General features: G+C 38.6%; 3 protein-coding genes across 3 annotated transcripts; 1 reads left to right on the top strand and 2 right to left on the bottom strand.

Annotated features, from left to right (window-relative positions):
* Positions 1-294: 294 nt before the first annotated feature.
* LOC104449341 (patatin-like protein 2) lies at positions 295-3137 on the top strand. The gene is made up of 7 exons (XM_010063467.3): positions 295-405; positions 746-927; positions 1057-1249; positions 1384-1545; positions 2255-2560; positions 2750-2922; positions 3052-3137. Exons 1-7 carry the CDS (start codon positions 295-297, stop codon positions 3110-3112), a joined length of 1188 nt encoding a protein of 395 aa, XP_010061769.1. The 3' UTR covers positions 3113-3137.
* Positions 3138-5337: 2200 nt separating this feature from the next.
* LOC104451861 (patatin-like protein 2) lies at positions 5338-5945 on the bottom strand. The gene is made up of 2 exons (XM_010066431.2): positions 5691-5945; positions 5338-5517 (listed from the first exon to the last, which is right to left on the bottom strand). The coding sequence occupies exons 1-2, from the start codon at positions 5943-5945 to the stop codon at positions 5338-5340; spliced, it is 435 nt and encodes a 144-aa protein (XP_010064733.2).
* A 14849-nt stretch (positions 5946-20794) lies between these two features.
* Positions 20795-23762, bottom strand: LOC104449342 (patatin-like protein 2). The gene is made up of 7 exons (XM_010063468.3): positions 23467-23762; positions 23049-23230; positions 22736-22922; positions 22482-22643; positions 22090-22392; positions 21185-21357; positions 20795-21031 (listed from the first exon to the last, which is right to left on the bottom strand). The coding sequence occupies exons 1-7, from the start codon at positions 23596-23598 to the stop codon at positions 20956-20958; spliced, it is 1215 nt and encodes a 404-aa protein (XP_010061770.1). The 5' UTR covers positions 23599-23762; the 3' UTR covers positions 20795-20955.
* Positions 23763-24951: the final 1189 nt, after the last annotated feature.

Here is a 24951-nt window from a genome sequence, read left to right as displayed (position 1 = left end):
GGTCCAAGTCAATCCCATATCAAACAGAGAAAGACGACAACAACAACCACATTAGGCAACAGAAAATATTATAATGAGAGACCAACACAACATATACTTGGGAAACACCCCAAAATCGGTCAAATTGTCAAAAGGGTTGAATTGAAACAGGATTAATCATGTTATCTATAAATATACTGCTCAGCACGCAGAATTAATCACTTCATCCAAAAATTCAGTCTCTCTTCACAAAGCCTCTGCAAGAGTTCAATTTCTTCTTCTTCTTCTTCATTTCTACATCTTTTGGTATCATCAATGCAGCCTCCTGCTAGTGGGAATCTGGTCACTATTCTAAGCATTGATGGTGGTGGGATTAGAGGAATTATTCCTGGTATAATACTGGGTTTCTTAGAGTCCGAGCTTCAGGTAGCTACACTCTGTTGCAATAATCTTTTGTCATGTCATTGATTTGAGCATATGCAATTTTTCATTTTTCTTTTGGGATAGCACCATGCATCTTTGACAAGAGACTCGGTCATCCTAAACATGTGCATCTCTGAATGCATCTGTTCTTACTAGCTAACTATGTGCATTTAATTGTACGCATCATGGTTGAACTTTGAGTTGAATAATATGGTCAAGCTAGCTGCGGATGCTGCCTAACCGGTCAAGTCCAAGAAAAAAATTGCCAAGTTGGTTATGTTAGGATCAGGTTATTTACCCCGTCAAAGACTGAAACAAGCTTTCTGGCTATGGCATAATGCAGAAGCTGGATGGAGAGGACGCAAGAATAGCAGACTACTTTGATGTCATTTCTGGAACCAGCACTGGTGGCCTCATTGCTGCAATGCTGGCGGCACCAGACAAGAAGAACCGCCCTCTATATGGCGGCAAGGACATCAAGGCCTTCTATTTGGAACACAGCCCTAAGATCTTCCCTCAGCTCAGGTCTTAATAATTCACTAGCGAATATATACAATCATATAGCTCCTAGAGATCAGATTACTAATAAATTTAGAGACCAATCTATCATTGTATTTGACCAACATATGACTCTCAGCTTCTTTCATGGATCAGATGTCCGAGCATAATTGCCAATGCTGTGAGGACAATCAAAGCCATGGTTGGACCACAATACAGCGGGAAGTATCTGCACAGACTTATTAAGGAGAAATTGGGAGATACCAGATTGCACCAAACACTGACTAATGTGATCATTCCAACCTTTGATGTCAAGCAATTGCAGCCTACTATCTTCTCCAGCTTCCAGGTTGGGTCAATATTAATACAAAAACCTTATAAACCCCAAAAAAGTAGCATTAGGTGAAAAACAATAAGAGTAGCTAGATGAGTTGCCCTATGGCTATTTTAGTTAATTATCTGACTGTGCTGTGTGAGTTTCAGGTGAATAAGAATCCTAGCTTGGATGCTTTAGTCTCAGACATATGCATCGGAACTTCGGCTGCACCAACTTACCTTCCAGCCCACTATTTCAGAACTGAGAACCCTAATGGATCAGTCAGACAATTCAATCTCATTGATGGTGGTGTTGCGGCAAATAATCCGGTAGGCTCATTTGTATCAGAAAACTTTGGCACTATAAGGCACAGCATATCGTCAGGAAATCTGTGTACAATATATGTAGAGAGCTTTATCAATTTCGAACTGGTTAAAGTAGAACCTAGCGAGTATTCTTGAACCTACCAATTTTTTAGGGAAACCTAAGACTTCCTTAAAATTAGCTTAACATTAGTTATCTAAAATAGGGGCATACTCTCCAATAGTATCATTGTTCATGTACAGCATAAGTTATTACCAAAATTTGAATTGAAGTCATAAGACAAGGAGTCTCATCAAAAATAACAAGATTGTCCTCTTAAATTCTTGCCCATGTTCGCAAAAGCAGTTAGCCTCCCTAAACAGCGTGCTCGTTTTGATTCGCTAGATCTGCCCCATCAATCTCCTGCGGTAAAAAAGAAGTGTTCCTAGTGAGAAATTATCATTATCAACCTTTCTAATTTTCCAAATAACATTGAGGGCATCTCTGTCTGTAAGTTTGGAAAGCGTTAAAAAACAGCCAGCTACTGGAGCCCACTAGTTATCCCCATTCTCCTTGAGAAGTAAGACTCGGGCGAAGGAGGAAAAGAAATGAATCTATGCATAAAAAGCAGTATTAGAAGCAATGCAGACATCGTAATTCATTCTGATTTTCCCAGAATTAGAACAGCTTGCCGTGATAATTTGTACCGTTTTTCATATAATTCATTTATCGCAGGCTCTAGTGGCTGTAAGTGAGGTGACCAAAGAAATAAGCAATGCGAACTCAGACTTTGATGTTCCTGATATGAAGCCAACAGACTATACTAGGTTCCTGGTCCTGTCGCTGGGCACAGGTTCATCAAAATCAGAGAAAAAGTACAGTGCCAAGAAAGCATCGAAATGGGGTGTGCTCGGCTGGCTCACGAATGGTGGTTCGACTCCGTTAGTTGATGTCTACACACAAGCAAGTGCAGACATGGTGGATATTCATCTCTCCACTGTATTCCAGTCTCTTAAATGCGAACATTACCTCCGCATTCAGGTGATACACTGTCTAACTATCATTAAAGAGCGATATTATACCAAGACCAGTATACCAAATTGGAACATTATTCTGACAAAAAAAAAAAAAAAACCCACCTTGAAAGAAATCTACGGACTTTTATTTTATTATAAAAGTACAACATTCAGTAAGTGTAATCTGAAAAGGACATGGTAAAAAATGGTGCAGGATGATACATTGACGGGAGATGTGGCATCGGTTGACAAGGCCACAAGGGAGAACTTGGAGAATATTGTGAAGGTTGGAGAGGCATTGTTGAAGAAACCAGTGTCAAAGGTCAACTTGGACACTGGGGTCTCTGAGCCTTTGAGTCAGGGTACAAATGAAGTGGCTCTCAAAAGGTATTCGTTTAAATGGCTACATAATTTAATTTATTAATGAATTCCGAGTGAACAATCGATTTTTCCAACAAAAGACAATTACATATTCGTTGATCTCTTTTTCTGTTTCTTGTTACTTTCTGAACATAGGCTAGCGGAAACACTGTCCGTGGAGAAGCAGCTCCGCCGAGGAAAATCGTTGGCTCCATGAACTAAATTATGACGGGATATATATGCTACAAATTTACATTCATTATGTACACAGCGGTGCAATTTGTTGCGGGAGATTCAGATGTCCGACAATGTTATGTGTTCGTTCTTTTTGAAGTTATAGGGACTTACCCTTCAGTTTGCTCTTTCCGATATGCAAAGACATGTAGTTTCTTGACCAATCAAATAATAAGCCTTTCAATGCATTTTTTTTTTATCAATAGCGTGTATACCGCATAGTAACTCTCCTATTATAACAATATGGAGAAAAGAATCGGACTTCAGACCGTAATCCTACGTCGTAGTAGTTGGCAGTAAACGTATATCACAGATGGTCTCATCAGATGAAACTGGACCTGCTATATATGCTTGTCAAGATTATTCACTTGTGCGTATCCATTGATATGGTCCCTAGGGTTTTCCAAGTCCACATCTAGGCACTGCATGGATTCTTTCGGCCAATAGTCGACTAGATTTTGGGGAGTCACTCTTCATTTGCCGCCACAAACTCTCCCGTTGATAGTAAAACCCTCAACTTCAGCGAGAATCTAAGGATTGAAACTCAACAAAAGCATTGAACTGAAGGTGAGGACCAACATTCTGCTAAGTGTTAAGGTCAAATTGGGCTAATCAAGCGGAGAAGATGGTCGCCCCTCACTCCCCTATAAAGAAACAACCCACCAAAAATGGAGTCCAACAATTATTGATAGTGACCCTACAAAACAGTGTTTTCAAAAGTTGATAAAAACGTCACATTATTAATATTGTGTGAAGATATATTGCTTAAAACTCAATTGACTAGATGAAATCAATCGTTTATCAAGAACTAGTGGAACTCCCGCGAAAAACACTCACTTCATGTTTTGGCGAGAAGCAACCGGGGCATGCATCCATCTGGAACTTGACAGTTGTTCTGACAAAAGAGAAATCATATGGGGCATTTTATTTTTATCTATCCAATGTGGTATTTTGATGGTTGTTGGCCTTAGTTTATTGTAGCAGCAAATCTTGTTTTATTCTACAAGAACCTTGAGTATTTGTAGATTTAGTTCATTCAGACAGCAAACTTCAGCGTATGTTACCTGAAAATTAACAACAATGATCGCTCAATTAGGAAGTATGTTTGCCTCGTTTAAGACCTCATTTTGATCGCCACAATTGTGTATTGTCTTTAGGCCAATCCTCTGAGCACAGATTCCATGATCCGAAAATTATACTTCGTGCGTAAGACGGGGGACCATCAAACTCGTTAGGGAAAATGAATGCTCAGCAAGACACCCAATTGTTATAAAAGAAACTAACTAAAAAAATTATGGCATTTTAAAAAAAATGGGGGAAAAAGAGGAAATTCTCTCACCTAACTTGAATTTGCCTAAGCGATGATTTTTTTTTTTTTTTGTGACCTGGAAACTGCCATACAGCTGACAGCCGGCGACGTAAACTCGGGGTGGCGCTGCAGGACCCACCTCCCACGGCGTTGCAGGTAAGTCGCGCAATGGGGGCGAGAAGTTTTGAACCTCTATCATTCCAGCTGAGGGGTCAAGGCATGAACCAACTCGTCCACCGCGGGGTGGGTCTAAGTGATGATTTATTGATTCACATTTAACTATATAAAAGATTTCACTAACTACACAACCGAGATGCATGGCGAGATCATCTTGACTAATCCACCTTCTTGTACGATCTTAAGGCAATTTCTATTAGGTCTATTTTAGGCGGTCATCGCTGGGTGCTGCCAACAATTAGGAGTCATAACAACTAGCAAGAGAAGAACAATACCTTATCTAAATGTGATTCAGGAAAAACAAAAAAAAAGGAGGGAAATCAGAGAAAAGGCAAGTGCTGACTCCGAATAATAAAAGAGTAAGATCAATCACTGTTCTTTCAGAAAATCACTATAAATTCTTTCAGACCAACCGGGTTCTTATTGATAGAGCAGGGATTTCCCTGCTTTCACTGAACACACTATAAGTTCCATACAGAGATGACTGCACGACGTTCTATACGATGTAGGATCCATGTTATAACTTCATGCTATGCTTTGCTTGACAGAGTTTTGGATTGTCTGGCGTGACAATGGCGCCTGTCTTCCACAAGTATCTTTGCAAACCTAGTCCATCTATAAGAGGAGTACATTATCATTATACTAGATTTTCTACTTGTGAAATGAAATTGGAATGGTCAGAGAACCATAAATGGCTCTAAGTTATGAAAAAGGAATTTCTACTAGTACCTTCTCAGAGCCTGTTCATTAGTCTCCAGCTTTGAAGGCTCCAAGTTGCCAGTCCCCAGGTTCACCTTTGTAACCGGCTTCTTCAACAATTCCTTGCCGACATTGACAGGTTTGTTCAGATTCTCCTTCATAGAAGTGTCAATTGTCGATATTGTCCATCTCAACGTGTCATCCTGCAAACCCTCCGTTATACTTCGCCAGCAGCTAGAACTATTTTTATCAAGGGATGAACATTTCTTCTATTCAATAGCCTAGATGTTCCACAGGAAACTCAGACAAAGAAGAGAAGAGCAAGAGCTACCTTTCCGTACTGTGAGATTTGGAGTTTAAGCCTATCATGAATCACCTGAATCCTGAGATAGTTACTTTCACAATTAAGTGCTTTGAAAACCATGGAAAGGTGAAAATCAACCATGTCGGCGCTTCCTTGCACGAACACATCCACTAAAGGAACCGAATTGGCTCCCATCAACCGACAAAAGACGCCCCATTTGGCCATAGACTTGGCCTCATAATTCTCCTCAACCTTCCCCGGTCCAGTTCCCACGGATATCCCCAGAAACTGGCCAAATTCAGATTGTGTGCAGATACTTGCCGTCATTTTTTGGCTCAAACACAAGCTTTGCCGATTGCGTAATGGAGGAAAACAAGCAGCTATTTATAGAAATGAAATGCAACGGAAAAATAGGACAGTTAGGAATGTTTAATGAAGAGAGAAAGGAGGAACTAGATTGCGAATTTAAGGTTAAACTTCAAACAGATGATTTCCGACAGCACGGGCACCTTTTTTGCGGAAATATTATGGGGCTGTTATCGAAGTAAAAGGATTTGATGTCTTTGGCGGCGCGGTTTTTGTCCTTTGTTGCCGTCAGCATGGCAGTCAAAAGTCCGCTGGTGCTTGTTCCTGCTACGACATCGAAGTAATCGGCGATCCTTGCGTCCTCCGCTGTTTGTCGTTGGTAACCTCAAAACAAGCTTGAACTGCAGTGGACGACGATGACAAGAGCTCTCCGAGGAAGATGATGAATAGAAAACACGGAAAAGGAAAGAAAATAAAATATAAAAAAGAAAAAGAAAAAAAATGAAAAAAAATAGATAAGTATGCAAAGCGACGTTGCTCCGATTAGTGTAGAGTTGTGCATGTTAGATCATCGTTTACACCACATAAGAGGGCTGATTCAATGATTGGACCATTTGTTAGTGATTTCCAGTGGCAATTTACTGAAAAATTATATTAAAATTTTACGCAAAGATTTAAGTCTAAATTGATTAAATTAAAAAGTTTATGATCAAATTAACAATTGTATAATATGTTTGTGACTAATTAAGTAATTTTCTTAAGAAGATTTGCGCGCTAGAAAAGTTTATTAGGGCCTGATAAAGTTGGACCTTGATTCCGAAAAATATCCAACAATATTAATGAAGAATTTTTTGAAATAATAACAGTGCTAGTCTCTTAACTTTTGTCTGACGTGCAATGTTATCCGTAGCTTTCAATTTGTATGATTATGTTCCTAAACTTTTGTCTAGTATGTAATATTGTTCTTTACTTTCAATTAGCTCGAGAAGGCCTCTAAATTATTTGTAAGCGATCCAATGCCATCAATTCATTAAAGAAAAGCTCTCAAATCAGGGAAAACCGACTCATTACAGATTGAAGGTCCTCCATGTCGTGTGACCACAAATATGTGATAACTATTGTCTCATTGGTGGTAACGAGTAGACAGAAAGATTGTCATTGGCTCCATTTGTTTGATTGGTGATATATGTATCATTTGGAAAACATTTTCTGAAAATGATCAGTTCTAATTGCTTGAAATTATTAATTCATGGAAAACATTTTTATTATTGATAATTATTTATGTATGAATATTTTTGTGGACAACGAAAATTATTTTTGTTCATTCATTTTTCTAAGCGATACAATCGATCGTTTTTAGGAAAATGTTTTTCAAATAATTTTTTTATAAAATAAACAAAGCTTAAAATTCGTTAAATGGGTATGCGAGAAACTTGTCATAAAGTATTGGGATAATTCAATAGAATTGTGACAGTTTTTGTGATGTGAGTTTATCTAACCCTCTTTATTTATCACTTATTCAAACCTGGTGAAATTTAGAATGTAAATTTATCCAATAAATACATAGGATCCTAACCCTTCGAAGACCGTTTGACTATGACCCTACCGTAAACTGCTCATGAACATGGTATCCTCGTACGAATTTGGACTACACATTTTCTCTCATGACTTTTGCTTCACTAAAATCCTCTTGGAAGGGAGAAATTGTCTAGTCAATCTTAAATATATTATACATATGTCAATTTAGTTATAACTTTTTCAATTTAGTCAATGTAAACCTAAGTTTTTGGCCAAAATTCAAATGTTGTCATTTCGGTCAATTCTGAATTTTTTTTTGTCATGGCAGTGTGTCACATAGAATGTCAAATGATAATTGAAGCACTATGTCAGCAATTTTCAGCGAAAATTGACTAGAAAAACTACATTAAGATTTTGATCAAAGGTTTGAAATTAAATTGACAAATCGAAAAATTTATAACTGAATTGGTATCCATACGATAAATTAAAGATTAATTGGGTAATTTTTTCCCTTTTCGAGACCTTAGCACGTTAAGCTGTAACACAAACTAAGCTATGGGAATTTGACTGTTTTAAGTTGAAAATCCGCGTTTTGCTACTCTGCCGAAAACGATGACCGTGTTTGGTGAGTTGTTTTTCAAGAAATCAACTGTTTGTGTTTGGGTTGATGCAATGAAAAACTCTAAATTGGTATACCTACAATAAATTTACCCAAAACTAATTTTTTGAATATAAAAAAAAGTTGATGCCATATAATAATTGACGGGTGTATTAGTTTTGGCTTTTGTGATATTAATTTTACGGGTGGCGTTGCTGGCTTTGGGCCCCTTTGAAGGGGAGGGGTTCAAATCCCAAAGGTGCGTCAGGTGACTTAACCGCCTGGGCGTAAGTGTGGTGAACTAGTTTATGGCTTTTTGTGATATTAATCCAGTTTAACAGAAACTAACATATGACAAATTTACCACAAATGTATTAATTTGGAGTTTTTAGTAATCAATAAATTAATTTGCGATTAATTCATCACGTGTATACCAATTTAGGATTTTCCGTGATATTAACCCTTGTTTCTCAATGACCCTCTAGACCTTACCATTTTCGTCATTGCTTACGCCGCTGTGATGGAGTGGCCGCCTCGTGGATGCAAAGAAGCTTATAAAATAACGTGGATCCGAACACATTCATGAACTGCGTGATTGCATCTAATAAAGACAGTTTTGTCTAAATCGGATTTTATAAAAAAATTTGTCGCGTATTATAATATTTACCAAGGCTTTAATTTGGTTAATATTTAAATAGAATTTGACCACGTGGGTGATTTTTTAGTAAATTAACTGGTTCAATGCCATCTTGTTGACATACATTATCCATCAGTCAGACCTAAAATTCTCTAGTTGAATGTCGAGCCCATGGATTATGCAACTTCCATTCCCTCAATGCTGCGTGTCGTCTTGGTTTTTTATTTGGAAGAAAATTGTATGAGTTAAGGATTAGAAACAAATCAAGAATAAAGAAGACGTTCGTACTTAGGAAAAACTAGCCTACAGGGAGACCATGCGAAAGCACACAAGTCAGATTAGAAATGACACATGGAACTTGATAAATTAGGGAGGCGAGGGGCATGCGAAATGAATTAGGGCAGAACCTAAATTTGATGACATGTTAAAATTCCAACTCTAAAACTTAAACTTTATAGGTGAAGGTATAAAGAGCATATAAATTCTGTAAATAAAAGTTTATATATAGAAATAAATCTTGAAAATATCGTGATTAATATTTTTGTGCCAAAATAAACATTATGACTTTAATGCATACATGAGCCATATATCCAAGGTGAAAGAATTTTATCCAAGGTGAAATCTCTACCGTCTCTTTTTATCACAATCTAGGGCGGGTTTTCTTTATAGAAATTGTGGTTCCCATATGCAATTTTATCTCAAATCGAACGAAGCACATGATCATTTCAAAACAACCTTTGGTTTGATGATCTCTAGCCGCAAATCTCTTTCATGTTCACAGGAGAAATCGCAATTTACGGAAATGACATCTTTTCGGAAATTAATCAATGACTGCGCTTTAATGGAATTGGACAGTAAAGGCTGTGAATTTACCTGGTCTAATAATAGAGATGGGGATGATTTGGTGAAGGAGAAGTTAGATCATGTCTTCTGCTCCTTGGATTGGAGTTTATTAAATCCTGCATAAGTGTTTGCTCTTCCATCGATCGGCTCGGATCACACTCATTATCAATCTGTCAAGCCACAAAAGACCTTCCATTACGAAGCTTTCTGGAGTCAACATTACGAATGTAAAGAGGTGATTCAATCAGCATGGGAGAGTAGTCATACCTCCTTAGCCTCAAAATTGCTAGCAGTCTCTCAAGCTAGCTAGTTGGAGTAGGTCTCGGTTGAGTAATGTCAGGCAGCGCATTCTTCAACTACAGCAACATCTATAGACCATTACTAACAGGAAATCTTATCAGAAGGGAGATAAAGAGTTAGCCACTTCAATTCGAACTGAAATTCAACAACTGTGGAATCAAGAGGAACAGTTATGGGCGATGTGATCACGTCTCAACTAGTTGACATGGGGTGACAAAAATTCAAAGTTTTTCCATGCTTGTACAGTGCAAAGAAGACAAAGAAACATAATTTGTATGCTTAAAGATGAAGACCAGAACTAGATACGGGAGCCAGAATAGCTCAAAGCCATGACTATGGGTTTCTTTTCTCAACTATATCAATCAGTGGGAAACCGAGACTTTCACCCATTTCTCGTGCAATGTCCAGCAATAGTTACATCACAAATGAATGATCAAATAATGAGTATGGTAACGGAAGAGGAGGTATACCAAGCTACCTTTCAGTTGGGTGCTTCCAAGGCTCCTGGACTAGATGGCCTCATCGGTCTTTTCTACAGGCATCACTGGAGTATCATTAAAACGACAATTGTCAAAACTGTGCAAGATTTTTTTCAATCAAGTTACATGCATCCTAACTTAAACAAAACGATTCTGACCCTAGTTCCTAAAGTACATCATCCAGAAAGCATCGACCAATATCGTCCTATTAGTCTCATACAAGATTATCTCTAAAGTTATGGCTAGGGCGAAGTTGTGGCTACCTAGATTGATCACTCCCGAACAAGCAGCATTTGTAAGTGGTAGACAGATTCAAGATAATATCATGGTTGTTCAGGAAGTACTCCACCAGTTTAAAGTTCGATCAAGAACAAAAAGATTCAATCTTATTCAAATCGAATGCGAAGGCACATGATAGGGTTGAATGGGACTTTCTAGTAGCTTATTTACAGCAGTTGGGCTTTACAAATAGATGGGTAACAATGGTCATGGCTTGTATCACAACGGCTTCTTTTAGTATTCGTTTCAATGGAGAACAGGTGCCATATTTTAAACCTACTAGAGGAATCCGTCAGGGTGACCCCCTATCCCCTTATATTTTCATTTTACTTGCCAATGCTTTGTCAACAGTTATAAAGCAAGCAGTGAGTATGGGTCACTTACAGGGGCTCCAATTTAATCAAGCCTGTCCTAAGCTATCTCATTTATTTTTTGCTGATGACTCAGTATTTTTCCTCAAAGCCATAGTTTCTGATGCCAAAATCTTGCTAATCTACTAAACTAGTATTGCCAAGCAACCGGACATCTTATCAATAGGAATAAATTAGGGCTATTTTTCAGCAAGAACTATCCTATGACTCTACAGAATACTTTAGCAAGAGAACTGCGAATACCTGTGGTGAGCAGATATGGCAAGTATGTGGGCATCCCTTCTGACTGGGGACGTTCAAAACGTGAGATGTTCTCTTGGATCCTGGCAAAAATTAATGCAAAATTAGCTAGTTGGAAGGAACACTTCTTATCAAAAGGTGGCAAGGAGATTTTATTGAAAGCAGTCATTCAGGCATTACCTCAGTATGCTATGTCCATCTTTAAGCTCCCCCTATCACTCTGTAGATTAATAGAAAATAAGATCTCAGCATTCTGGTGGAGCAAAAACCATAGTGAATCAGGTATTCATTGGACGAAATGGTCAGAATTAAAGCACTCGAAAACAGTGGGGGGTATGGGCTTCAGAGATCAAATAAATTTCAATCTAGCGATGCTTGGTAAGCAAGCTTGGCATCTTTTCCAGCAACCTAATGCTATATGGAGTCAGCTTTTCAAAGGCCTATACTTTAGACAGTCTTCTTTTCATAATGCAACCTCAGGCTATAGACCTTCATGGGGGTGGCAGAGTATGTTAAAAGGTCGAGATGCTATTCTCCCTAAACTTCGGTGGCTAGTGGGGGATGGATCCAAGATTAACATTAGAGCAGACACTTGGCTTACAATTGGCAAATTAGGAGGTCTAGCGGAGGAGGGGGAACCCACTATAGTTGCTGATATATTAGATTCATCTTCTGCAACTTGGAAGAAGGAGATTATTTCTAAATTTTTTAATGCACAGGTAAGTGAAGCGATCCTAACCACCCCTATAAACCCTTCACTTCGTACCGATCAATTAGTCTGGACTGCCACTTCCTCAGGTGTATTCACAGTAAAAAGCTGCTATTACTATCTATCTTCGAACCAACAAAACCCTTCCACTATTGCTTCCTCTTCTTATCAAAATCCTGTTCAATTGTGGAAAAAGATATGGCATATGGAAACGGCTCCTAAGGTCCGTGTTTTCATATGGTTAGCCTGTAAAAACGCCCTTGCGACTAAAGCAAACCTATACCATAGACATATCTCCCCCAACCCCTACTGCACCCTATGTAATCAAAATATTCCAGAGACCATTGAACATATGTTCTTCTATTGCAATTGGACTCGTGATATATGGACTCATGCCAAGATCAGGATCCCAATCTCACTTACCTCTGTGCGTCGTCTGGATGAGTGGGTTGTGACCAGAGCCACTCATTCTCGATCCTCCCCAACTTTTGAAGTGCTTGCCAATCTACCGTGGGAGATATGGCGTCAGCGTAACAATGCAATCTTCAGGCAGCAAACCCTGGATCCTATCCAAGCGGTGGAGAATGCCCTAGCCCAGCGAAGGATATTCCAGATTCCACAGCCCTCTGCACCTCGGTTTCAAAAATCAAGCGTTAGTCTTGATCGACAATGGAAACCCCCCGAAAAAGGTACTATAAAATGCAATATTGATGGGGCTTTTGTACCGGGAAATGAGCAAGGTGCGGTAGCTTGTATTTACAGAAACTTTAATGGAGCACTTACTGATATGTTCACGAGAAGCATTCCAGCCCAATCGGCGTTTCAAGCTGAGATCTACGCTCTTATTCTGGCTCTCCAACACCTGATCAAGCAGGGGCTTCATCTCCATAGCGTCTTGCTTGAATCAGATTGCTTATTACTAGTAGAAGTCCTTCGGCAGAAGCAACAGCCGCCATGGAAGGAGCTTCACCTCTTCACGGTTCTTCATGATTTGTTTTCTCAATGCCCTAATGTCTCTATCCAGCATGTACGCCGAGAAGCCAATCTAGCCGTTGATTGGGCTGCCAAAGCCCACAGGGTTCACGGCCTGGTCCGTCACCGGCTTGTTTTCCCTCCTCCTCTCTTCCGGGATATTGTATTAAGCGACGCTTTACTAGCAGGCTGTACTTCTCTTTTAATATAATATATCAGTAGTTTTGACCAAAAAAAAATCTTGGGTCAAATCCACTATTTGATCCTTTTGGTGAGCAATTCTATCCTTGCTTAGTTTTAGCTGTTTGTTTGGCAATTAAGCAAAAGGAAAATGAACTTCTTTTTCGCTTTCCTGCCACGGTTTAAAATGTGGCTTGAACTTTGAAATTTATGAGAAAATATTTATAATTCTATCTATCATTATTTATATACTGTGAAACATTATGATTATCCCTTTCCTTCCTAAAGAGCGTGTATTCTGAAATGTGGTTTCAATGTCACGTTCAAGTCATTCTCATGTCTAGCACAAAGAGACAAATAAAACAAAACGAATTATATTTTAATCAGAGATAACTCTGAAAACAATATAGCCTATACTTTGAAAACAGTCCAAATTGGTCAAATTGTCAAAGGATTGGATTGAATTAGGATTAATCAGGTTACAGAGCCACTTTCATCCAATTCATAGAATTAACCACTTCCATCCAAGAACTTCAATCTCTCTTCACAGAGCCTCTCAAAAGAGTTCAATTTCTTCATCTTCTTCTTCATTTCCCCATCCTTTGGTATCATCAATGCAGGCTCCTGCTAAAGGGAAGTTGATCACCATTTTAAGCATTGATGGTGGGGGGATTAGAGGAATTATTCCCGGGATAATTCTGGGATTCCTAGAGTCCGAGCTTGAGGTAGCTACACTTTGTAATAATTAATTTATGTCAACCATTTATTGTTTGGAATTTCTCTTCTTTTTTTTGGATAGCAACGTGCATATTTGCCAAGGGATTAGGTCATCCTAAGCATGTCCATCTCTGAATGCATCGGTATATCTTAAGAATTTGTCTCTCTGTCTACAGAATTTTTCTGAATTCCCCTGGACTCCTAATGGCTAACTATGTTCATTTAAATTGTGTGCATTAGCATCGAATTTTTGGTCGAATTATATATGCTCAAGCTAGCCATCAATGCCGCCTGGCTGGTCGCACCCGAGAAAACGTTTACCAAGTTGGTTATGTTAGGTTTTGGTCATTTGCCCCTTGAAAGACTGAAACAGGTGTTTTTGGTCTGCATAATTCAGAAGCTGGATGGGGAGGATGCAAAAATAGCAGACTACTTCGATGTCATTACCGGAACCAGCATGGGTGGCCTCATTGCCACGATGCTGGCAGCGCCGGACAAGAAGAACCGCCCTCTATATGGAGGCAAGGACATCAAAGCCTTCTATTTGGATCAAAGCCCCAAGATCCTCCCTCAGCCTAGGTCTTATCATATCGCATCTCATGATCAGATTACTATTGAATTCAGAGACCAATCTATAATCGCACCAGACCAACACATGAATCTCAGCTTCTTTTCATGGATCAGATGTCCGAGCATAATTGCCAACCCTATGAGGACGATCACAGCCATGGCTGGATCAAAATACAATGGGAAGTATATGCACAAATGGGATGATTATACTAGAAGTGCCAAAAGTTGTGTACGATGATCATTTTGATGCCAATTTTTTTTTTTGTCACTTAAGTGCCATTTTTTTTTTCAAAAAACAATTACTTAGGTGCCAACGTCGATCAAGGTTGCTAGAAATCTAACGTGGTCATATTTTGTCAATTTCTTAATCCTACGTGGCTTGTCAACGTGCCCAATTAGCATATAACATCTAAATGACGTTGCATAAACAAGTTGACAAGTGATCATCAAAAAATTTAAATATGGATCATTTGAGTACCATTTATTATTAAAAGTGATTACTTAAGTGTCAGTTATTAGTAAAAAAATGATCACTTCAATACCAATCATTATTAAAAAGTTATCATTTTAGTGCCAATCTTATTTAGAAAGTGATCATTATGCGACATCGTTTTGGATGTCCACATGGACTGGATTTTTTAATAAACGCAACAAATCATATTCAAATTTTAATTATAAATGTCACGTAATTAATTTGATCGGAATATCTTATCGGAGGCACTTAAGCGGTTGGTTTTTCTTCAATTTGATATTTAAATGAGTTGGCAAAAACTTTGACACTAAAACGAGCACCGTACACAACTTTTAACACTTCTAATATACATACCTCATGCACAGACTTATTAAGGAGAAATTGGGAGATACCATATTGCACCAAACACTGACTGTTGTGATTATTACGACATTTGACATCAAGGAATTGCAGCCTACTATCTTCTCCAGCTTCCAGGTCGTGTGAATATTTATACAAAAACAGTGCAAAACCCCAAAAAGGTAGCATTAGGTGAAAACAAGAAAAGTAGCTGGAAGAGTTGCCCTATGACTGTTTTAATTGATTATCTGACCGTGTTGTGCGTGATTCAGGCGAAGAAGAATCCTAGCTTGGATGCTTTAGTATCAGACACATGCATCGGAACTTCGGCTGCACCAACTTACCTTCCAGCCCACTATTTTAGAACCAAGAACCCCGATGGATCAGTCAGGGAATTCAATCTCATCGACGGTGGTGTTGCGGCAAATAATCCGGTAGGCTCATTTGTGTCAGAAAACTTTTGCGCTATGAGGCACAGCATATTATCAGGCAACATGTGTACAGTATATGTAGAGAACTTTATCAATTCCGAGTTGGTTAAAGTAGATCTTGAACATACCTTCCTTTTTTTTTTTTTTTTTTTTGGGGGTGTAAACCTAAGACAACCTTAAAATTAGCTAAACATTACATTTCCAAAATAAGGGGCATACTGTTTGAAAAATATAATAGGCGACTCTTTGCTCAAGGTTGCAAAGTGAATAAAATATTCTTTCGAAAGAAGTTACAAAATGAACAAATGCAACCCTTCGAGAAATGATGCAAACTGAAAAGTATAATTTCTAAAAATTATCTTGAAAAGACAAACATAAAAAAATCGGAATAATAAAATAATAGAAAATAATATTTTTTTAATAAGTCAAATTCTGAATTTTCATAATTTTCAAAAATACCTAATAAAAAAATAACCTTTGAACTAATAAAGGTTAAAAAGATAACCATACTAAAGAAAATAAAAATAAAGGGGTTAGTGTTAATTAAGTCATGGGTGCGCGCAAGCATGCAAAGTGCTAAGTGTGCCAAAATCACACATCCGCACGCGGATATTTGTGAGGTCTAGCTCACAGCAAACATTTTCTTTAAACACATGACATAATGCCTACACTTATTAGCTGGCCTATGTCCTCTCAATTTTCCTATATAGGACAAGGAAAAACACACTTTGTTTGTTTTACAAATAAACTTCCAACATATCCTCTTATAATATCATTGTTCACTTACTACATAAGTTAGTTCGAATTAAAGTCATAAGACAAGGAGGCTCATAAAAAACAGCAAGATTGTCCTCTAAATCCTTGCCCATGTTAGCAAAAGCATCAGCACAGCAGTAAGCCTCCCCGAACATCGTGCTCATTTTAATTCGCCGGATCTGCCTTATCAATCTTCTGGAGTAAAAAGGAAGTGGTCCTATTAATAATTTATCATCATCAGCCTCACTAAGTGCCCAAATAGCATAAAGGGTATCTCTCTATGTAAGTTCAGAATGTTTGGAAAAACAGCCAGCTACTGGAGCCCACTAGTTATCCCCATTCTCCTTAAGTAGTAACTAGTAAGTACTTGCCATGATACTTTGTACCATTTGTCTTACTATGCATGCATCACAGGCTCTAATGGCTATAAGTGAGGTGACCAAAGAAATAAGTGATGCGAGCTTGGACTTTGATGTTCCTGATATGAAGCCAACAGACTATACTAGGTTACCGGTCCTGTCCATGGGCACTGGTTCATCAAAATCGGAGAAAAAGTACAGTGCCGAGAAAGCATCGAATTGGGTTGTGCTTGGCTGGCTCACGAGCAAGTGCAGACATGGTAGATATTCATCTCTCCACAGTATTCCAGTCTCTTAAATGCGAAAATTGCCTTCGCATTCAGGTAATACACTGTCTGATTTTCATTAAAGAGAGATATTGTACCAACACCAGTATACTAAAGTGGAATATACTGACAAACAAAAAACCACCTTGAAAGAAAACTAGCGAACTTTTCTTTTTTTTTCTTTTTCTAAATTATTATTATAAATGTACGGCATTCCATAAGCGTAATCTGAAAAGGACATGGTAAAAAATGGTGCAGGGTGAGATGTGACTTCGGTTGACATGGCCACAAGGGAGAACTTAGAAAATATTGTCAAGGTTGGAGAGGCATCGTTGAAGACACCGGTGTCAAGGGTGAACTTGGACAGTGGGGTCTTTGAGCCTCTAAATCAGGGTACAAATGAAGAGGCTCTCGAAAGGTAATTATTTAAATGGCTACCTAACTCACTTTATCAATGAATTTCAAGTGACACAATTGATCTTTCCATCGATAATCAATTGGATATTCATTGATCTCTTTTTCTGTTTCTCGTTACATACTGAACATAGGCTAGCGGAAACACTATCCATGGAAAAGCAGCTCTGCCGAGGAAGATCGTCACCTTTGTGAACTGTGTGATGATGGGTGATATATGCTACAAATTTACGTTCGTTTTGTACACGGCATTTCAATTTGTTGAGGGAGATTCAGATGTACAACAATGTTATATATATTCATTCGTTTTGGAGTAACAGGTACTTACTCTACGATTTGATCTTCCCGATATGCAGAGATGAGTAGTTTCTTGAACAACCAAATAATAAGCCTTTCAATGGATCACATTTTCGATCAGTAGGATATATATCGCATGGTTATTCTCCTATTATAACAAAATGGAGAAAAGAATTGGACTTCAGACAGCAATGCTACGTCGTATATGGTCTCATCAAATGAAGCTAAACCTGCTGTACATGCTTGTCAAGATTATATGCTTGTCAACATTTAGGCACAGCATGGATTCTTTGGGCCGATAGTCCAATAAACCTGGGGCAGTCATTCTCCATTTGCAGTGACAAACTCTCCCGCTAATATTTGGGGTTTTTGTAGTCAAAAGATCGCAAGATAAATTTATCATAAATTTACTAGTTCAAGGTAATTTAAAGGTATAATTTTCTATCCCAAAAATAAAGATAAAGTCCAATTGTTAAATTATGTGTTGAGTTTGAGCATTTTGCAAAACGCGATTTGCTGGACTAAAATAGGAAATATATCAAGAGGCAGCAAAGTTCTTTTTCGTTGCGGAGGAGGCCGAATAAATTTTTTATACAGGTGGGGCCCAAATGGGCACACACGCAATTCTTCACGCGGATTTTGATTTGTTCCGCCACGGAAACAAAAGAAAGAAAGTCTGACACGTGGATGGTGGGCCCAAGTCAAGAATTTGACTTTTAGGGCACACACACGTATAATTATAAAAGGGCAGACATCACAGGAGGTTTTCTTTCCTTTGGCCGCTACACGTACAAGTCGTAAAGAAGGAGCCGCTCAACGTCCGTCCAAGCCCTACGTACGTGAGAAGCCGCGCACGCGCCGCTTGCAGAAGCCCTACGAAGAGGATACGTACGTGAAGATGCTGTTTTTGTTTGATGTACGTAGAGCATTTCGTTCGAGTTTTTGAATGCATGGTAATTTTGTGCCATGAGTTTATATCAAGCGAGTTGTTATTTATACACTTAAAATTTGGAGTTAAATTTAGGTGTGAGAAATATTTGAGCGATTGAGCGATTGTAAACTCTGATTATCCGATTTTAGTAGATTATTTGCTGCTGACTCTCTCCGTGGACGTAAATACCGAAACTTGGACCAAACCACGTAAATTTATGATATTCTTATTTTTCTCGTTTATTTCTCTAGCGATTTCGCGTTGACTTAAATTGCAAGATCCTGTTATTTCCGCGTATTATATCCCAACACTGATAATTATAGATAGAACCCTATAAAACAGCGTGTTCAAATGTCGATACAAAACATGATTGCATTTTGTTTTCTTATCTCAATACAGGTCACGCTATTAATACTGTGTGAAGGTATATTGCTTAAAATTCATTTAACTAGATGAAATCATTCGCTTATCATAAACCAGTGGGACTCCCACGAAAAGACGATCACTTCATGTTTTGACAGAAGAGAAATAATTTGGGGGATTCTTATTTTTATCTATCCCAGTGTGGCATATTGATGGTTGTCTTGTTGGCCTTTGTTTATTGTCTTTTGAGGTCATTTTCTTTCAAAAGTTGCTCGGTGAATTGGTTGAGTTTGGAGCAGCAAATCTTGTTTTATCATACAAGAACCTTGAGTATTTGTAGATTTGGTTTATCCGGATTGCAAACTTCAGCGCATGTTATCTGAAAACTTTTAAAAACACTGATGGCTAAACTTGTAGGTTTGTTCGCCTCGTTTAAGGCCTAGTTTTGATTGCCACAATTGTTTATTTTCTTGAGGCCAATCCTCTAAGCACAGACCCTGTGATCTGAAATTATACTTTCCACGTGAGATGGGAGACCATCACACTCATTAGCGATTAGTCGACTATTCAAGTGGCTCAAGACATCCTATGATTATAAACGTAAGTGAACTAGAAAAATTGTGGCTTGTTAAATAAGGAAAACTCGAAAGTTCTCTACACATGTTTGGATTGTATAAGAGAAAGTTTTTTTTTATACAAATATAAGCATATAGGAGATTTCACCTAGTAAACAACAGAGATGCATTATGAGATCACCTCGACTAATCCACCTTCTTGTACAATCTTAAGAGCGCAGTCCATCCGTCATTCGGAATTTTGTTCTTGGAGTATTTTCCAAGAAGACCTGAACTGAACCATAAGAAGACGAGTAAACTCCCTTACCATCTTATTTTGCTAGGAATTAGTGAAATTCCTTTCACCGAAGGTTGATCTTTGGTTTTTATCGAATCTGGTTCAGTGACGATTGGAATATGAACTGAATTTGTGTAACAAGGACGAAAAACGCAAAATCTGGAAGAAAGTAAATGTGAGTACTGGAAATTGATAAATTGAAGTTGAGAAAATACATAAGTTTGTGTTAATGATCGTGTCCCCTCTTACAACAATTTAACACGGCTTTATATAGTGTGTTACAAAGTGTAACTGCTTATAAGTAGTTAATACTTTAAATGATGATTACAACCGCATCTCCTTAAGGCTCCACAATCGCACATCAACCTTATCGACAAACTATTACAACTCCTAGTTGCCGTTGGACTTAACTGTCAATCAGTATCTTCATCTTCTACTGGCATCTTCACTTTGTCTTCTTTCCTCAGTTTCTTTGTATTCAACACTTGGCCAAATGAATTGAGTGATAATCGTTGACCAATCGCCATCGTATATCGACAACTGTACATCATGGTCTTCGATATTCATCATAGTCATCGATAAGTTATTGATTACTTATTGATGACTGAATCGTACCGAGCTCTATATCTATTCAAGTTGGCGTCGTATTGATTAAAAAGACCTGATCATTTTTGAGTTTCAACACATCTAATCCAACGCATTGTTGATACATAGGTTAAATTGTGTCATATAACAACTTGGTTTTAGATAGTTTTGGAGCGGCAAAGAAAAGAAAATTTTTCTAAATCCCATCTCCAAGTTTGGACTTACAATGTCCAGCTTTACTTGTGGAATTTTGATGAGGTCTATTGACGGCGTAAAAGAAATTGCGCTTGATCATCGTTGGATTATACCAACAATTAGGAGTCATAAACTAGCAAGGAGAGACCGATACCATATCTGAACGTGATTCAGATAAGACAAACAAAAGAGAGAAATCAGGGAAAAAGCAATCGCATGTCCCTTGATAATATAAGAGTAAGATCGATCACTGGTTCTTTCAGAAAATCACTGCAAACTCTCAGACCAACGAGGTTCTTATTCATAGAGAAGGGATTCCCCTTATTTCCCACACTGGGATCCAAGTTATAGCTTCATACTATGCTTTATTTGACAGAGTTTGGTAATGATTGGCGTGACGACGGCGCCTCTCTTCCACAAGCAGCTTCGCAAACCTAGAAAAGGTGCGAGAGTGAGAAACTTTGTCCATGGATAAGAGCGGTACATTTTCATTACAGCTGATTTTTCTACTTGTGAAATGAAATTGGCATGGTCAGGGAACCGTATATATGGCTTTGAAATAAGGAAAGAGGAACTTCTACTGCTACCTTTTCAGAGCCTGTTCATTAGTCTCCATCTTTGAAGCCTCCAAGTTACCAGTCTCCAGGTTCACCTTGGAAACGGGCTTCTTCAGCAATTTTTCCCCGACTCCAACAAGATTGTTCAGATTCTCCTTTGTAGAAGTGTCAACTGTCGACACTGTCCCACTCAATGTGTCGTCCTGCAAATTCTCAGTTATACTTCACCAGCAGCTAGAACTATGATTATCTAGGGATGAACATTTCTTCTATGTAATAACCAAAATGGGGCTAAGTTTATTTAAAAGTATCAAAAGTTGCGTATGGCGCTCACTTTAGTGCGAAAAGTTTTTTTTTTTTTTCGGATTATTTAAGTGCTATTTAAATAAATAAATAAAAAACGATCATTTAAGTGCCAACTTCAGTCCAAATTACTGGAAATCTGACGTGGTTATATTTTATTAATTTCTCAATCCTACGTGACTCACCGATGTGCTTAGTCAGCATATAACCCCTAAATGATATCGTTCGAAAGTTGTAAATAGTGATAATTAAGTGCCATATTTTATTAAAAGTGATCATTTGAATGCCAAATTTTATTTAAAGTGATCACTTCAATGCCGAGCATGCCATGTGGACTGGATTTTTTTAAAAATTTTGCCAAGTCGTATTATAATTTTAATTATAAATAACGCATAATCAATTTGGTCAGAATTTCTCGTTGTTAGAACTAAAGTGATTATTTTTCCTCCGATTTAACACTTAAGTGAGTCGGTAAAAACTTTTGGCACTAAAGTGAGGATTGTATACGACTTTTGATACTTTTAGTATACTTATCCCGCCAAAATGTTCCACATGAAACTCAGGCAAAGAAGAGAAGAGCAAGAACTAATTTTTTATTATGATATTTGGAGTTTAAGCCAATCATGGATCACCTGAATCCTGAGATAGTTACTTTCCGAATTAAGGGCTTTGAAAACCACGGAAAGGTGAATATCAACCATGTCGGCGCTTCCTTGCATGAATGCATCTATTAAAGGAACTGAATTGGCTCCCATCAACCAACCAAAGACACCCCATTTGGCCACTGACTTGGCCTCATACTTCTCCTCGATCTTCGCCGAACCGGTTCCCACGGATATCACCAGAAACCGGCCAAATTCCGATGCATTTATGGAGTTGAAAGCAGGTGATTTCCTAGTGATCTCTCGTGTCACTTCGCTGATGGCAATCAGAGTCTAATTGGGAGGAAAACAGCAGAAATGTCAAGAAGACAAATGTGTTGAGACAAAGTTAAAAAGCTCAGGTTTGAGGACATTCAGCGCACCGGATTATTAGCCGCCATACCACCATCGATGAGATTGTAGTCCCTCAGTGCACCTGTGGAGTCTGAGGTTTGAAAGAAGTGCGCGGGCAAGTAAGTCGGCGCTGCTGAGCTACCGATGCAGATATCAGAAAGTAGAGCATCGAGTCTTGTCTTCCTTTTCTCCTGAACACTCAAAAAGCAGTGTCAATTGCTTTTCGATCTATGATAAAGGGTCACTTTTCACATAATTATTGCAGAAGAAAATGGAAGTAGACCTCAAAGCTGGAGAAGATAATAGGCTGAAGCTGCTTAATATCGAAGGTTGGAATAACAACATTGGTCAAAGTCTGATGTAGCCGAAGATTTCCAAGCTTTGCCCTCAGAAGGCTGTGGAGATACTTGCCGTCATATTTTGGCCCAAACACAAGCTTGGCCGATTGTGTAATGGAGGAAAACAAGCAGCTATTCCAGAAATGAAATGCAACAGAAAAATAGGACGGTTAAGAATGTTTACTGAAGAGAAAATGGAACTAGATTGCGGTTTTGAGGTTAAAAGAAAAAAAAGATGATCTCCGACAGTGCCTGCACCTTTTTTGTGGGAATATTTTGGGGCCATTGTCAAAATAAAAGGATTTGATGCCTTTGGCGGCAAACAGGGGACGGTTTTCCTCATTTGGCGCCGTCAGCATGGCTGTCAGAAGTGCGCCAGTGCTTGTTCCTGCTATGACGTCGAAGTAATCCGCAATCCTTGCATCCTCACCGTCCAACTTCTGCATCATAGAAGGAGAAAACGTGACCAAAATGAAGAGGAAACTTCAATTTTGTCAAATAAGATCCTGCGGTGCTGTGTCAGGAAGTGTAATAGAAACAATTTCCTTCTTATCTTGTTTCAATATGATCCTCAATTTGCCACTTTGGAAATTGCAATAAACCAATTACAAGTCCAAATTTCATGCAAAACATTCCTTATAAGTAATAAAAACTGTCATGCCATGTGCATTATGACCTGTAACTCAGATTCCAGGAAAGCTAGGATGACTCCTGGAACCACTCCCCTTATGCCGCCTCCGTCAATGCTGAGGATAGTAATAAGGTTCCCGTAAGTTGGAGGTTTCAGGGTTGATTTCGCATATTCCATTTCAGTGAAAAAATGTTCTAGGTTTGAAGAAAGAAGGCTAATCCTAGCAGCGTGTGAACGTTGCTTTTTTTTTTCTGAGCCTTCGCTTGAGCCTTGGATTGGATCTCCTGTCGACTATATATATACTGATGATGCGACAATTATCAGGGTCCTAAAGAAAGTGTGGTCATTTCTGAAGCTTGAGAAACATTGTCATGGGACCAAACGATTATCCAATTGGGTTCATGCCTTTTGTTTTTCTTCCTCCTGCTGAATTTCTATGAAGCTGGAGAGCACAACTCATCATTTGAAGCTTGAAAAAAACATAAAAACATTTTCATTTGAGGAAGTAGTGCCCTGTGGGTTCGCCAAAAGCGAAAGTTACTGCTTTGGGAGAAGGATCTTCTTGAGGACTGTTAGTTTTCTTAGGCAGAAAATTAGGAGAATGTTAGGTAAGGAAAAATTAGGTGAAGTGTTCATATCATAGCATGTGGTTTGCAAATCGTGCAGTTCTTTGATGATGCACGGTGTTCATGCCGCACTATTGAGCAGAGTGCTTTGTTTGCATCCCGGGTTTTCGCAAATATCATAATCACTGGCGCATGCTTTCAATCCACTCTGTAATTGGTTGTACCTCCAAGTCCAATACACACGAACCCGCCTTATTGCCGGTCCCTGCTGTCGATCCACTCCGTAAGTGGTGGTACCTCCAAGTCCAATGTGCATGTACCTGCCTTATCGCCAGTCCATGCGTCCAATCCAAGCGGACTTTCCCGATCACCATTCAGGCTGAAGCTGACGCTCTTAGAGATGGCCTAGGAGTTGTCTTTGATTGCAGTATCCGGAACTTAGAAATTGAATATGACTTGAATCTGGTTTTGGACAATGCAGAACGTTACTGAGAGATCTGGACAGTACTGAGAGATCTGGACAGTGGAGCAATCAGCGTGTGCTGCGACACAGAGTATTAATCTGATCGCCAGAACCAAAAACGAGGTCCATTAGTATGTTCTTTTGAAAGTACGGATGCAAAAAGTCCATTCAACTTCATCTAGGTTACATTCTTTACCTTCTGTTGTTGTTCGATAGGAAAACCCTTTTTTATTGATCAAGGTACAAAAGATCGGCACACAAAATTTGTAACAAAAGAAGCAGCAGGTTTTTATTTCTTCTCTGATACGAGCAACTCGTTCAAAAGTCCACTTACAATCCCTCATATCATTTTGTAACTTGATTGGCAAAACGTTATTATACACCTAATGATACTAGCCCTGTAATGTAGCCTGTGGTTTTTCCATTACATAATGAACTTTACCGTTTGTGTCCCGGCTGCGATGGGATACCTCAGACGGTGGGTCCAAATCAGCAAGGGTG

The sequence above is a fragment of the Eucalyptus grandis genome, chromosome 6 (assembly GCF_016545825.1).
Source record: "Eucalyptus grandis isolate ANBG69807.140 chromosome 6, ASM1654582v1, whole genome shotgun sequence".
Taxonomy (NCBI): domain Eukaryota; kingdom Viridiplantae; phylum Streptophyta; class Magnoliopsida; order Myrtales; family Myrtaceae; genus Eucalyptus; species Eucalyptus grandis.
Note: the sequence above shows the minus strand (reverse complement) of the source record. Positions and strands in the feature narration are given on the sequence as shown.